At 41.9% G+C, this 14,858-nt stretch overlaps 1 protein-coding gene across 1 annotated transcript in view; it reads left to right on the top strand.

Annotated features, from left to right (window-relative positions):
• Window positions 1–14,858, top strand: part of LOC126188563 (E3 ubiquitin-protein ligase MYCBP2-like) — a 215,363-nt gene that overhangs the window by 48,862 nt on the left and 151,643 nt on the right. The window contains exon 5 of the mRNA XM_049930164.1: window positions 6,829–6,964. Coding sequence (XP_049786121.1) covers window positions 6,829–6,964 — 136 coding nt within the window. The remainder of the gene's footprint in view (window positions 1–6,828; window positions 6,965–14,858) is intronic.

Below are 14,858 nucleotides of genomic sequence, written 5' to 3'. Positions count from 1 at the left end.
AGCTCGATATTCAAAGCAGTTCAACCTTTTCCAAATGGTTTGCATCACAGCAGCAAAAGGCAAAAGAAAGATAAAAAGAAGAATCCCTTAGAAATGTTCCGAATGTGACCATGTGTATAACTAAATTTGCGATGTGAATGTAAAATGACTCGTTCCAAGTAATCACAATCTATCATGCAAAATGATCCGTGGAACATGACACTAACTGGCTGAGGCAAAGGCACATAAAAAAAACAGGATCCAAAGAAACCATCAGATTAATTGAAAAAGATATCTGTTAAACATGGCAAATGACATATCCCATTTTAGAAAAAGCCATTACAGACTGCCACATGGCACTGCAAAAATTATGTCACAGTACATCTACTCACAGCTTTGCAGCCTTTGACATTGTATGGGTGAAAGCACAGCACATTATAAGAGAGAACAGAATGCGGTCATGGCAAGAATTTTTACAACATTATTAACCTTAGTCCGGTTGGTGTTTTAGCGGTAAAGCGCTTGATAGGAAACCAAGAAGTTGCGGGATCGAATCCCGGCCGGACCTTGGATTTTTCAGTCTGCATTGTAACTTAGCCTTCACCTCTCAACAATGTGAAGAGTTACCAGAAGTGACACATGGTTCGGATTACACTTTAAACTGTACATCCTCTTTTGCCGGTTGTATAATTGGAGTAGTTTAGGGACACAAGTTGTCAAAATGGCATCCAGTTGACAGACTTGCACCAGGTCATTGTCCAAAATGAAGTAATAATGTAAAAAATTATTATTATTAACCATTTCACATTATCAGCAGATGTATGGAAATCAGTGATAAGAATCAGTTCCCAAGGTAATGCATGCACTGCAGTGGCTGTACGGGACAATGGTTGTTCGCTCAGCACACCAGAAGTAGTCCACTTAGTGCCAAGTTACTGTGAACAAATAACATCTAATACCACCCAGATCCTGCACACTAGCACAGGCTGGAATTAGCTAAGGGTACACAGTCGGAGTTGAGTTCCAGTCATACTGAAGAATACAGCTGCCTCATTTGTATCGAGGAGTTAGAGCATATGATATTAGCAGAGCACAGTGGCACGCCAGGACCAACAAAGTGCACTATGAAATAATATGTTGTGATGTGTAAACATCGAATCCAAGAAATATCTCCTCATGCTTTTTAACAGGATCTGGTATGAGGGACAATATGGACAGTATCCTCATTCTTGTAGGGAACACACACACACACACACACACACACACACACACACACCGAAACATGGGTAGGATCACACTAGTTTAAGTTATTAGTGCAGTTTGGCACTTACATGGTATATAGGGCAGACAGTGGAACGAATGATCAACTGCCACTTAGTAAGAGCTTAGGAAACAGGAAATTTCTCATTTGTCTTCAATGCAGGTTCCATAAGTATTATTCTGCAGTCCTGAATTTAACACTATTGGAGATAGTGATGCAAGAGTCTTTTTTCACCTAGGCGACACTTGATAGGAATATTTTTTGATGTGGAGATGCTCTTTGACTCCACATGGTGATAAAAATCCCCTGACAACTTTATAAAAGGGATCTCCTGCATTTTTTCCCATTATAGTCTGTCTTCCTTTTAGAATGATATTTTAGGTTGGAAATGTACTTTAACTGAATATACAGGTGAGGATATAGCTGTTACTCTTTCTGTCATGGTCCACAAACAAGAGCCCTGTCTGATGATATTATTTTTGTACAATTTTTCTATCTTATACATGTATTATAGTTTCAAGAGAACTGCTTGACAACTTGAAAAGCTACAATTACAGGCTAAAACCACAGGCTTCATATTTTTCCTGAGTTAATGTATGTTTCAGTTTTCATCATTATGTCATGTTTTTAATCAAACTGAACTGTGAATGAGGGACACCATTCTTAATTTCAAGGAATCAATAAAGTTTGTGGGTTTCATCCTCAGTGCAGAGCAAAAAGGTCTAAAGACTGTACGCATCTTAAACATCTTAGTGTTGGAGGCCAGACAAATTTGCCCTGTTATTATTTTACAGACCTTTAGGTTGGTCATGGATGGACTAAGGCTGTACTATATATGGTTCTGCACAAGTGACTGTCCAAACACATGGGAGTGTGTTACAATGAGGTTGTTTGATTTGGGACAGGAGGCTTATACGCAGCCTCTGTACTGAGACTGGGGAACTGCCTTTAACCATCCAGCTTAAGTTCCTTTTTATCTGGTCAGTATCACAGTTTCCAATCATTGTTCTTCTTGTTAAACTATCAGTGTGTGGGTTGGAACAAGTACGCTCCCATTGTAATAGTGAGGTGAATTTTTTTTTTAAATTTGATGAGGTAAAAGAAATGTTGTACACCGGGCTTTATTTCTATCCAACCCTTTAATTATATCTAAAAACAAAGATGATGTGACTTACCAAACGAAAGCGCTGGCACGTCGATAGACACACAAACAAACACAAACATACACACAAAATCCTAGCTTTCGCAAACAACGGTTGCTTCGTCAGGAAAGAGGGAAGGAGAGGGAAAGACGAATGGATGTGGGTTTTAAGGGAGAGGGTAAGGAGTCATTCCAATCCCGGGAGTGGAAAGACTTACCTTAGGGGGAAAAAAGGACGGGTATACAGTCGCACACACACACATATCCATCCACACGTATACAGACACAAGCAGATTTGTCTACGGCCTCAGTAGAAAGTGTCAATTTGTTACTGAAGTTCACAAAGAATCCTACGCTGATTCCATGGTATGGGATGCTATTATCCGATCGGCACCCGACAAAGAAGTTAGGCAACGTGCCCTTCAGTTGACAAATACATCGCTCAGTCTTTTGAAATTACTCGCGCTGCTGGAGCGTAAATAGAGGCATGGGGTGACGTCGGGGAAATACAACCTCTGTGCGATGTTGATTAAGCGTGTGGCATGTCCCCGCCGGCCGACGTGGCCGCAGTATGTTCCCAAGCGCAGCCTCGGCCTAACCATAAACAAACGTCTAAGAAACTGCAGCAAAACCCACGGCAACTTCTTTCATGTGCGCGGTGTTTTACGAAACATCCACGAGAAGATTGTCCACAACGTTGGGCCGTGTGTCACAAATGCAAAAAAAAAGGGTCATGTGTCATCCGTTTGCAAATCCGACCGCATACATGATGTTCATAAACATGACGCTGATTCTGATTCTGTGTTGTCTCTCAATTGTACTTCATCCCTTTCAGGGAAGTTATTCCTCACTGTCCAAATACTTGGTCGAGATGTTCGCATGCAGGTGGATACTGGTTCTGCTGCCACTATCATCAATTCTCAGACGTATCTTCAGTTAGGTTCTCCAATCCTGTCACCTGTCACTAGGCAATTACAGACTTATAATAAACCGAAGATTTCTCTCTTGGGACAATTTGATGCTGAGGTATCTTACAAATCTGTCGTTCGCACTGTTCCCATATTTGTGGTTGACCATAGTAATGCGGAGAATCATTTTGGTTTCGATGCCTTTCACATTTTGTCTCTGATGCTATTCCTTATGCTCAATCGGATTCCCTGTCAATGACATTTTCGTCCCTTTTTTCTCCTGGGTTAGGCCGTGCAAACGACTTTAAGCCTCATATCACGCTCAAACCCACTGCTCGGCCTAAGTTTTTTTGGACTCGGCCCATTCCTGTGGCCCTTCCTGATCAGGTCAAACAGAAGCTGGATCATCTCACTGCTTCAGGGGTCATGCTTCCTGTCACTTCCAGTGAGTGGTCCTCTCCTGCTGTTGTCGTTGCTAAGCCAAATGGTGATATTCGTTTCTGTGGCAATTTCAAAGCCACTGTAAATGCTCAATGCCTTATCGACACTTACCCTATGCCTCGACCTGAAGAATTGTTCACTAAACTCGCTGGAGGCCAGTATTTTTCTAAACTTGACCTGTCAGAAGCTTATCATCAACTTCCTCTCAACACTGCTTCCCGGCAGTTTCTGGTCCTTAACACGCCTTTCGGCCTCTATCAATACCAACGATTGCCATTCGGGGTTGCCAGTGCCCCTGCTCTCTTTCAGCAATTCTTGAAACAATTATTGCTCACTGTCCCTGAGTGTATAAATTACCAGGATGCCCAACAAAAGTATTCTCACATTGAAAAAGAAGCTTTGGCCATTAATTATGTTGTCACTGGCTCCATCACTGACGAACATCTTCAAAATCTCCACACACTTTTCCATGTCTTACAGACTGCTGGTCTTAAGTGTTATCTTCAGAAATCAAAATTTTTCAGGCATCTATCACATACTTGGGTTTTTAACTCTCTCGGGATGGTATTCGTTCGCTTCAGCAAACTGTCGCTGCGATCAATGCCCTTTCTCGCCCTACATCTGTTAAGGAACTGCAGGTCTTCTTGGGGAAAATAGCATACTATCACAAGTTTTTACCGTCTGCTGCTTCGATGGCTCAGCCGTTGCATCACCTGTTGCATAAAAACATGCCTTTTCACTGGTCCACGTCATGTGATGCGGCTTTCCAGAAATTGAAGACTATGCTGAAACAGGCCCCGTGCCTGGCTACTTATCAACCTGGCCAACATCTTGTTCTTGCCACAGACGCCTCTCAATACGGGTTCAGTGCAGTCCTTGCGCATCGTTTTTCTGACGCTTGTGAACAACCCATTGCTTATGCCTCCAAAACGCTCACGGATGCCCAACAAAAGTATTCTCACATTGAAAAAGAAGCCTTGTCCATTGTTTATGCTCGTCATAAGTTTGGTGCTTTTCTGTGTGGATCCAGATTTCATCTCGTTATGTGTCACAAACCACTTGTTTTCTTGTTTCATCCATCAACGTCACTTCCCGACAAGGCTGCACCCCGCCTCCAGTGTTGGGCTCTTTACTTATCTCGTTTCAATTATGAGATTCATTTCCGGCCGACGGCTCAACATGCGAATGCTGATGCACTGTCTCGCCTTCCCATGGGTCCTGATCTGGCATTCGATAGGGATGAACTTTTGTGTTTCCACCTGGATGTTGCCGAGCAGCCGGTTGTGGACACGTTCCCCATCACTGGGGACAGGCTGGCAACTGCTATGGGTTCTGACCCTACCCTCTCCCGGGTTTTACGCTGTATTCAGAAGGGTTGGCCAGATCGTCTGTCCGCTAAGACTTCTGATCCGTTGCGGAACTACTACGCTTTGCGTTACCGCCTCGCGGCTAGGGATGGTGTTATCCTCCTTTCCACCGAAAATGCTTCGCCGCGTGTTGTGGTACCTGCGTCTTTGCGTGCTTCGGTCTTGCGCCTCCTTCACCAAGGGCACTGGGGTGTCTCTCGCACAAAATCTCTGGTGCACTGTCATGTGTACGGACCTGGCATCGACTCTGAAATCGCACACATGGTCGCTGCCTGCGGCCTTTGTGCATCACAGGCCACCGCTCCGAAGTCATCTTTGTCACCGTGGCCTTCGCCTGAGAACCCCTGGGAGCATATTCATGCTGACTTCTCGGGACCTTTTTTAGGTACTTATTGGCTTCTTGTTATTGACGCCTACTCTAACTTTCCTTTCATTGTCCATTGCACGTCGCCTACCACCGTGGCAACCACCAATGCTCTCGCTCGCATTTCCTCTTTGGAAGGCCGTCCCTCTTCTCTTGTTACTGATAATGGTTCGCTATTTGCCTCTTCTGATTTTGCAGATTTTTATGCCCGTCGTGGCGTCATGCATGTTATGGCCCCTCCTTTCCATCCACAATCAAACGGTGAGGCTGAACGACTGGTCCACACATTTAAGGCTCAGATGAGGAAACTCTTGACTTCTTCTGCTGCTGATGATGCCCTTCTCCAATTTCTGGCTTCTTATCGTTTTACCCCCATGGGCGACCACAGCCTGGCTGAGCTCTTACATGGCTGACAGCCCCGCACGCTACTTCATCTTCTGCAGGCTTCCACCTTATGGCCACGGGTGCATTCACTTGGCCAGTTCACCGCCGACTACCTTGTATGGAGTCCTGGCTGCATCTTACGACACCGTGGCCAACGCCTGTGTGAAATCCAGATGGACACGGGTGTTGCAGTGCGTCATTTGGACCAGCTTCGGCCTCGTGTGCCGGCAACGCCTGTTCCGGATGCTGCTACACGCTCGGGATACTGGAATCTCTCATTACTCACAACGCAGTCCTCTCACCATCATATCGGTGCCAGCACAAGAACTGACGCCACCAGGAGACGTGCCCATGCAGGCACCAGATGACCATCATCTGTCGGAGCAACTCTACTCGCCTCCTTCTCCTACGGACATGGACACATCGCCCATGTCTCCTGTTGTAACAACCGGACTTGCCGCAACGGGCAGTTTGGTGCACGGGGCGTCAGCAGATTCGACCCCCACGTCTCCTGTCATGTCGACCCATTATCATTGGGGACACTTCCGTCCATACAGGAAGCCTCCTCCTCGAGACTTTACGGCCAGTCAAACAACACCTATGGATGTTAGCAATCTACAGGCCAGGGGGGAAAGTGTTGTGACTCGCTGATCTTCCAGAGTGCCGCCGCGCAGTTACGCGCGTCCTCTACATGCGGCGCTGTGTGCCAGCCATGCAGCAGCAGTGCCACCTAAGCGACCAGCCAGCCAGCGGCTGCTAGACTCGGACTCAGTTATGATTTGACTGTTAAAGTCTACACATGTCTTACTCTGTTTACTTGATCTGTGATTTTCATGTATTGCGTCTTCCTTGTAATATATTTGTTCAACTTGAAGTTATAACAAGTATGTCTTGATTAGTATTGACAGTAGTCTATTTTATTGTTAATAAATGGCAATGCTAGGATTGATTCCCGTTAGCTGATGTTAGTTTGAATTTTACAGATGCCAGCAGTGTTAACAGCACTTCAGAGGAGTGTCCACGGGGTTTTGCTTGGTAAACTTGTTCGACCAGATTGGATTTCCCACGGTGTTCCTAAAACATCAAGAATTGATTCATTTCATGTTAAGATTGGCACAGGTAAATATATTGTTATTCATGCTAACACCATTAATTGTCTCTTGATTTACAGCAGTGCATTAATTTTTTTATTAATGTTTCATTGTCTGGATTGCCATGCATAGTTTTTAACATTTGGAAAAGAATTTTGAGATAATACTGGAAATGACGTAGAGAGGTAGAATGTTGTGGTGGAAAGTGAGTCTTATGTTGAAGAACAATGCGAGGCTCCAGATTCATTTCATCAAACTCTGAATACATTTTTCATTTTTTAAGGTGTAGCTAATGACACTATATGCCTCGTCTTATTCAAGGATCTGAATCTTCGTACTGATATGAATCTGGAAACATGCCACTTCTTCTCGCCAGTTCTTACAAACTATTCATTTATCAACAACTTCCAGCAATTTTAGCACAAACATTGCATTTATTGGCCACAACAGCAATTACAATTAATATAAAATTCCAGCTCATCTTGAGCTCTTACCAGCTCAAGAACTTTTACATTACTAAAAGATTAAGGCCCTAGCATTAATTTCAATGCAACAATTATATTATGGCATAACTACACGGAATTGGCTATTTTTATCAATTCAGTCTGGCTAGCCAGCAGTGACTGGTACATGCGTCTTGGCACCTGTTGCCCTGTTTTGCTAGGTGCATTGCAGTAGACTCACACTGCTGCACCGAACATTGGAGGAGACTCAGTAACACATAAAAGTAACAGTAAATACTAATTGTAAACATACAAAAGTCATCAGCCAACTGAAGAGTGTCTTCTCATGTGTATTAAAAGTTGTCACTGAGGGATTTTTTATCTTACATCAGGTACATGAAGTAGAAAGTAAAGAATACAAGAATCAAAGTCAGAGAACTCAAAGAAGGTTTTTAGCACAAAGGAGAAATTATGTTGTTCATATCTGTTGTGAAAGGCAGTTCCTGTTTGAGAACCAAATTCATTAGACAAAGTTACTAAAATGTTTGAACCCTTTCCTGAATGTTTTTACGTATTTTTTCTGGCCACTGTGCTCCAGTTCAGAGGAATTTAAATTAACTAGAAATAAACTGGAAGGATTATACTCAACACTGAAAGCAGATGTGATATTTTGTGGCAGTATTTGCTGAAAATTTTTAAATCTAAATTCTATGAAACTTTAAGTGATCTCAGTAACTTTATCATAGTGCTCACTGATGGGTGTAAGCTGGGGCATCTCTTCTCTGGTGATCTTGTAGTTTAGGGTGTTGTCCTGCTATAGGTTATCATTTTCCTGTTGAGGTGTTAAGAGGTGATCAGGTGGAAGATGACTACTGGAAATTATGGGCAATAAACTGTGACTGACAAGATCAGTAACTTGGCTGTGCCATACCCTTGTGGTCACATAAATGAGTGTAGGCCCCACTTGTCACCAAATAGAACACAGTACAATTATGCTTCTTAATTCAGTGAAAGGATCCTCCAATATGTAGGTCTTGTGGAGTCCAATTCACAGTATGCCACAGTTAAACTTATTGTGTTTTATGTTCAAACAAGTAGCAGAGGCTGGTTTATATGCTGATCTGCCCTCTGTCTTAGCTGGGAGCAAGACAATTATAATACATATTTTTTCGGTTCTGCGAAGTGTCTGACTTGCTGATTAAAATACTAAGGAGCAGTTTTTATTGTCTTTGTTGTTGGCTCATCAACATTTTTTGAAAGCTGTCAACTGAGCACACATTGTTATTTTATTTGTATTTCGGAAAGGCTTTAGAATTATGACCAAGTCATGGCCTTTTCACAGTTTGAGTGACATAATAAAAGTGTAGATGATTAGAATCGCAGAGAGTGAATGAGACTATAACTCAGCTTGTGTCTTCTCTCTTTTTAGGTTTTATTCACATTTGGTTCTGAATGTTTCAGAAACAGCCCTAAATCTTCAAGAATAAGCAGGAATGCGAGCAAGTGCACATGTGCAATCACAAGCACTCTCTTGCACATGTGTGCGTGATGAGTGAGTGCGCCCCCTCTCCCCACACACACACACACACACACACACACACACACACACACACACACACAGAGAGAGAGAGAGAGAGAGAGAGAGAGAGAGAGAGAGAGAGTGACAGACAGACAGAGACGGTCTACTGTTCAGGCAGGTGGTGGAGGTATTGTCACATTGGAAATGTTTACTTTGAATGAAATGAGGCGTTATTACATGTGCCAAGAACCTGTTACTTCCGTGATCAACTGTCATCTTGCATGTCACACTTACATTTTACGTGCGAAAACATTTCATTTGACCATTTAATTCTCAACTGTTCTGTTTACCTTCTGTTTTCAAGTGCTCCCAGTTTCTTCCTTCCAGCTTTTTATTATCGAATGGTGTGGCACCAGAATAAGTTTATAGTACTTTTGTTCATGAGTAATATGGTTTAAATTTCCATCTGGCTATCAGATTTAGACCTCTGTAATTATCCTGATTCACTTGGGAGGTAGTGTTCAATGGCCAGGGCATTCGACAAGCCACATACACTCCTGGGTTGTGCCAAATGGCAAGCACGATGATTCATATCTCTCTCTTCCCCCCCCCCCCCCCCCCCCTCTCTCTCTCTCTCTCTCTCTCTCTCTCTCAATGACTACATTGTTTTGGCCAAATACATTGCCCAAGTGCGTCATCCTAACTGGTGTGAAATGTCATGGCAGATGCAGAAGGTGATTGGAGAAACAACATGGGAAGGGGTGAAAGAGGTGGAGGGAAGGAAGACTGATAGTTGAGAATGAGAGGTGGCAAAGGAAAAGGATAGTAATCTGGCAATGGTGAGCTGACTTTGGCACAAGCAGGGAAAGTTATGGTGTCATGGAAACAGACGGCACAGTGGATTAAGAAAAGGGTGGAGGTAGAACAAGGGAAGAGGGAAACTTCAGAGAGGAAAGTGTGAATGTAGATTAATGAGGTGAAGTTGGAGATGTGAGTAGTGGGTTGGAGGTGGATGTGGAATAGAGACTAATATAGTTTTAGACTAGATGGATTGCAGAATCAAATGATGTGTTGTAAGGACAGTTCCCATCTACATAATTCATAGAAGTTTGCATTGGGGGAGGGAAAGAGAACCTAAGTGGTATGAGTTGTGAAAAGCTTCCTCTAAGTGCCCCAGTAACAGTTTACAGTACGAGGGTGCCATTGAATGCTATTGCTTCCAGTATCATGCTAGCTCTAAACTCACCACCTAATTCCTTCTAACCAAATACATCTTTAACTGAAGTGTACTGCCCAGTTGTTGTACTTTGATGACTGACCCAGTCATCTTATTCAGGTATTGCAAGCTGTGTTGTTATGTTTACTTTTTGTCTTGACTGTCATGGCCAGTGGCATGGTGTTCATAGAAAAATACTGGCTCCCAGGTAGAAAAAGAACAAAGGTTTGTTGATAATAATATATTGACACTTCACAGTTTTCTTGAGTTACAGGAAGAGTTAACACTTTGCGTTACAAGAATAGTTAACACTTGGCAAGTAACTGTCCACTGAATACGTGAGTCCTAGCTGGTGTCCGAGTCAGCATTGTAACTGCTACTGAATGGACACTATGGTGAGCTAGCCTTAGCTCCAACTGATGAGCCAGTGAGTATGGCCAGCGTGAACATGAAGCAAATGCTTGTGCTCCAATGGAGGGTAAAGAAATGCTGGCTCCCAGTCATTGAGGAACATATTAAATAGGCAGGGCAATGGGTGTCCATGTGGAACACATGACTTGATTGCAGTGCCTGGATCATTGAGGTTCACTCTGCTAGTGGTGAGGCTGGCACCTCATTGTGGCAGTTGCAGGAGATACCATCAACAACAAGCTCACATCTTTTGGTCATTGTCCAGAAAATTTACATATGTGTGGTGCATTTGCCAGACTGTACTGGATTGCTGGCACATAAGCTGGTTTTGGCAGACAACTTAAGCCTATCGGTTGATAGTGGCAGCAGTAGGAGTCAGTGAATGGCCATAGATATGGCATGGACTCTGTCCAGCCTGTTATTTCAGTCAACAACTTGGCTATACATCCAAAAACACACCATCAATCAAACACACTAACATGGGAAACTCCCAATCGCACCCCCCTCAGATTTAGTGGTAAGGGGGCCCATTGGACAGCCCATAAAAAACTGAACACAGATAAAGCATGAAAACAGGAAGAAGGTGTACTGGACTTTGGAAAGAAAGCAAAATAGAAACAGTGAACAGTTAAGGAACAAGATGATGTGCAAACCCCCCCCCCCCCCCCTCCACTGTTCATAGTTGATTCTGCACAACTACTCTATTAGTAGCCAAAAGGAAGTGGCTTTCGAATGGAAACCACAAATGTTTGGTGACAAGGCAGCAAGTAAACCGAATCCTCCACCAGAAAATACATTTGGTGTGTCATATGTGGCATTAGTGATAGTATGTGTGTCATATGATAGGAATCTCTTATGAACGCACCTAATTTGTACGGCTGGTAAGTGTGTGAGATATGCCTCCTTGTCTGATATAGGTGTTTGTATGAATATGAATGTGATCACTCCCAAGGAAATGATGAAAACATAATGGTCTGTCACATCAGCTACAACAAATGAATGCAACGGTTACAGAACATCACAGTTTCTCTGTGCTCTGTCAAAAATATGTTTTTAACATTTTTGAAGTTGTGGTTCATTTTGGAAGTCTTGACTCTTTAATTCTTTTGTTGTAACATAGTTCACACCTGTTTATTTGTTGATTTTATTCCTGTGCGACATCCTATGTAGTATCTTGCCTACTCTCACTATTCATCCCATTTATTTGTGATGGTAATGTGTTCTTACCACATTACTCATATTCTATAAACGGCTTGCTCGCTTGGTAGTCCAACACGATGACCACCTAACAACAATGCCCTTGCTGTTTCAGGTTGCTCTTTATTGCACTTGTTGCTCTTTGACCTTTCATTGTTTCTGTTTTGGTTTTTTTCCACAGTTCAGTGCACCTTCTTCCTGTTTTCATGCTAGATCTGTTTTAAGTCCCCCCTCCAAATTAAATCAGATGATGCTGAGGGAATTGGATTAGGAAATGAGACACTTATAGTAGTAGATGAGTTTTGCTATTTAGGGAGCAAAATAACTAATGATGGTCAAAGTAGAGAGGATTTAAAATGTAGACTGGCAATGGCAAGGAAAGCATTTTTGAAGAAGAGAAATTTGTTAGCATTGAGTATAGATTTAAGTGCCAGGAAGTCTTTTCTGAAAGTATTTGTATGGAGTGTAGCCATGTATGGAAGTGAAACATGAATGATAAATAGTTCAGACAAGAAGAGAATAGAAGCTTTCGAAATATGGTGCTACAGAAGAATGCTGAAGATTAGATGGGTAGATCACATAACTAAAGAGGAGGTACTGAATAGGAAAAGAGGAATTTGTGGCACAACTTGACTAGAAGAAGGGATCAGTTGGTAGGACATGTTCTGAGTCATCAAAGGATCACCAATTTAGTATTGGAGTGCAGCGTGGAGGATAAAAATCGTAGAGGGAGACCAAGAAATGAATACACTAAGCAGATTCAGAAGGATGTAGGCTGCAGTAGGTACTGGGAGATGAAGAAGCTTGCACAGGATAGAGTAGCATGGAGAGCTGCATCAAACCAGTCTCTGGACTGAAGACCACAACAACAAGAGAAGATCCAAAGAAGAGCGGCGCATTTCGTCACAGGGTTATTTGGTAACTGTGATAGAGTTACGGAGATGTTTAGCAAACTCAAGTGGCAGACTCTGCAAGAGAGGCACTCTGCATCGCGGTGTAGCTTGCTGTCCAGGTTTCGAGAGGGTGTGTTTCTGGATGAGGTATCGAATATATTGCTTCCCCCTACTTATACCTGCCGAGGAGATGACGAATGTAAAATGAGAGAGATTCGAGCGCACACGGAGGCTTTCAGACAGTCGTTCTTCCCGCGAACCATACGCGACTGGAACAGAAAAGGGAGGTAATGACATGGCACGTAAAGTGCCCTCCGCCACACACCGTTGGGTGGCTTGCGGAGTATAAATGTAGATGTAGATGTAGATGAACAACATTATGACACACAAGGAACCATAACAAGAGTGAACTAGCTAGAAAGTACTGCAGGTTTGTTTTTATCTAACAAAGGGACCGTATGGACTGGGTTTCTGAGTGCTGTGAAGTACAAAAGAAGTCATTGAATCTCAGTCCTAGGTAGCTGAATAGTTAATGTGAAAGTCTGGTAGCTGTAAAGTTTATGTTTTGAATCTGGCTAGCAACATTTGTTTGTTTTACTTTCATTGAAATTCCATATTTATTAACAAATGGAAATGTTAATTAATGAATGCGAATCATAATGTTTTAATGAAAATAACTGTTGATATTTTTAGTTATTAACTGGATGAAAATAACAGTATTCACAATAAATTAAAATGTGGTGCAAAAATGCAAAATATCAAATATGAAATAAAATACTTTTTTATTTCTGGAGACTGAATAGCATTATTGATGTATTTAATAAATTTTCATTTAAAAATGAGGCATTTCACAAGTCTGTATCAAATTTTATTTTATTTTCATGCAATTTCTAATCATCGGTGCACTTAGTTTTCAAGACGAGTAATGATTTAAGTTCTCCTGGTTAGCACTATGATTAATGCAACTGCTTTTTGATCCCTTCATTTTTTCAGCCTTTATGTTATTTTTTATTAGAAAATACACAGTTTTATTCATTATCCATTGTATATATGATTTAAACACTTTAACGAACATGAATCGTCAGTCTTGTAAAAACCAACTTGTGCTCTACTCAAATGATATCCTGAAAGCCATGGATCAATCAGATGGATGCAGTATTTTGCAACTTTGCTAAAGATTTTGTCTGTTTTTCACATGAACATTTATTTACAAAAGTGTTGTTATATGGGATATCAAACAAACTTTATGACTGGATCAAGAATGCAACATGTTACCTCGAATGGAAAGAAGCAGAAGTACCTTGTGGTGTGCTTCAAGGAAGTGTATTGGGACTGTTGCTGTTCATGTTGCATATTAATGACCCGACAAACAATATTAATAGTAGTGTCAGATTTTTTGCAGATGATACTGTTATCTATAGTGAAGTACTGTCTGAAAAAAAGCTGCACAAACATTCAGTCACATCTTGATAAGATACTTCCTGGCAGATTAAAGTTCTGTGCTGGACGAGAGCTTGAACCTGAGACCGTTGTCTTTTGTGGCAAGTACTAATCTGACTGAGTTATTCAGGCATGACTCACAATCTGCACTCACAGCTTTACTTCCACCAGTACCTCATCTCCTACCTTCCAGGAAGGTTCAAATCAGAATATGCTCTGCTACGAAGAGAAAATTCGTTCTGGAAAAATCTTGATAAGATTTAAAAGTGATGTAAAGAATAGCAACTTGTTTTACATGGTCATACAAGTAATATTATACCTTTCCAAAACTCAAAAAATTTGTATCCTGCAACATCAGTGAGTCACATTTGGAATCACTCAACTCATATAAAATATCTGGCTGTAACAATTTGTAGGGATATAAAATGGAGTGACTACATAGGCTCAGCCATATGTAAGGCAGATCATTGGCAGCACACTGGGAAAATGCAGTCTAGAAAGAAGACTGTGTACAAGTCGTATGTGCATACCATCTTAGTACATTGCTCAAGTGTGTGGGATCCATACCAGATATGGCCAACAGGGGATATTGGACATATAAAAAGAAGGGTGGGGCAAATTGTCACAGTTTTGTTTGATTCGTGGGAGAGTGTCATGGAAGTGTTGAAAAACTCGAATTGACAGATGCGCGAAGATAGATGCCAATTATCCCATGGAATCCTATTTACAAAGTTTCAAGAACCAGTATTAATTTAAGAATCTATAGATAATCTTCAGATTCTTATATATCATTCCTTTAGGGT

This window comes from Schistocerca cancellata, chromosome 5, assembly GCF_023864275.1.
Source record: "Schistocerca cancellata isolate TAMUIC-IGC-003103 chromosome 5, iqSchCanc2.1, whole genome shotgun sequence".
NCBI classification, from domain to species: Eukaryota; Metazoa; Arthropoda; class Insecta; order Orthoptera; family Acrididae; genus Schistocerca; species Schistocerca cancellata.
Note: the sequence above shows the minus strand (reverse complement) of the source record. Positions and strands in the feature narration are given on the sequence as shown.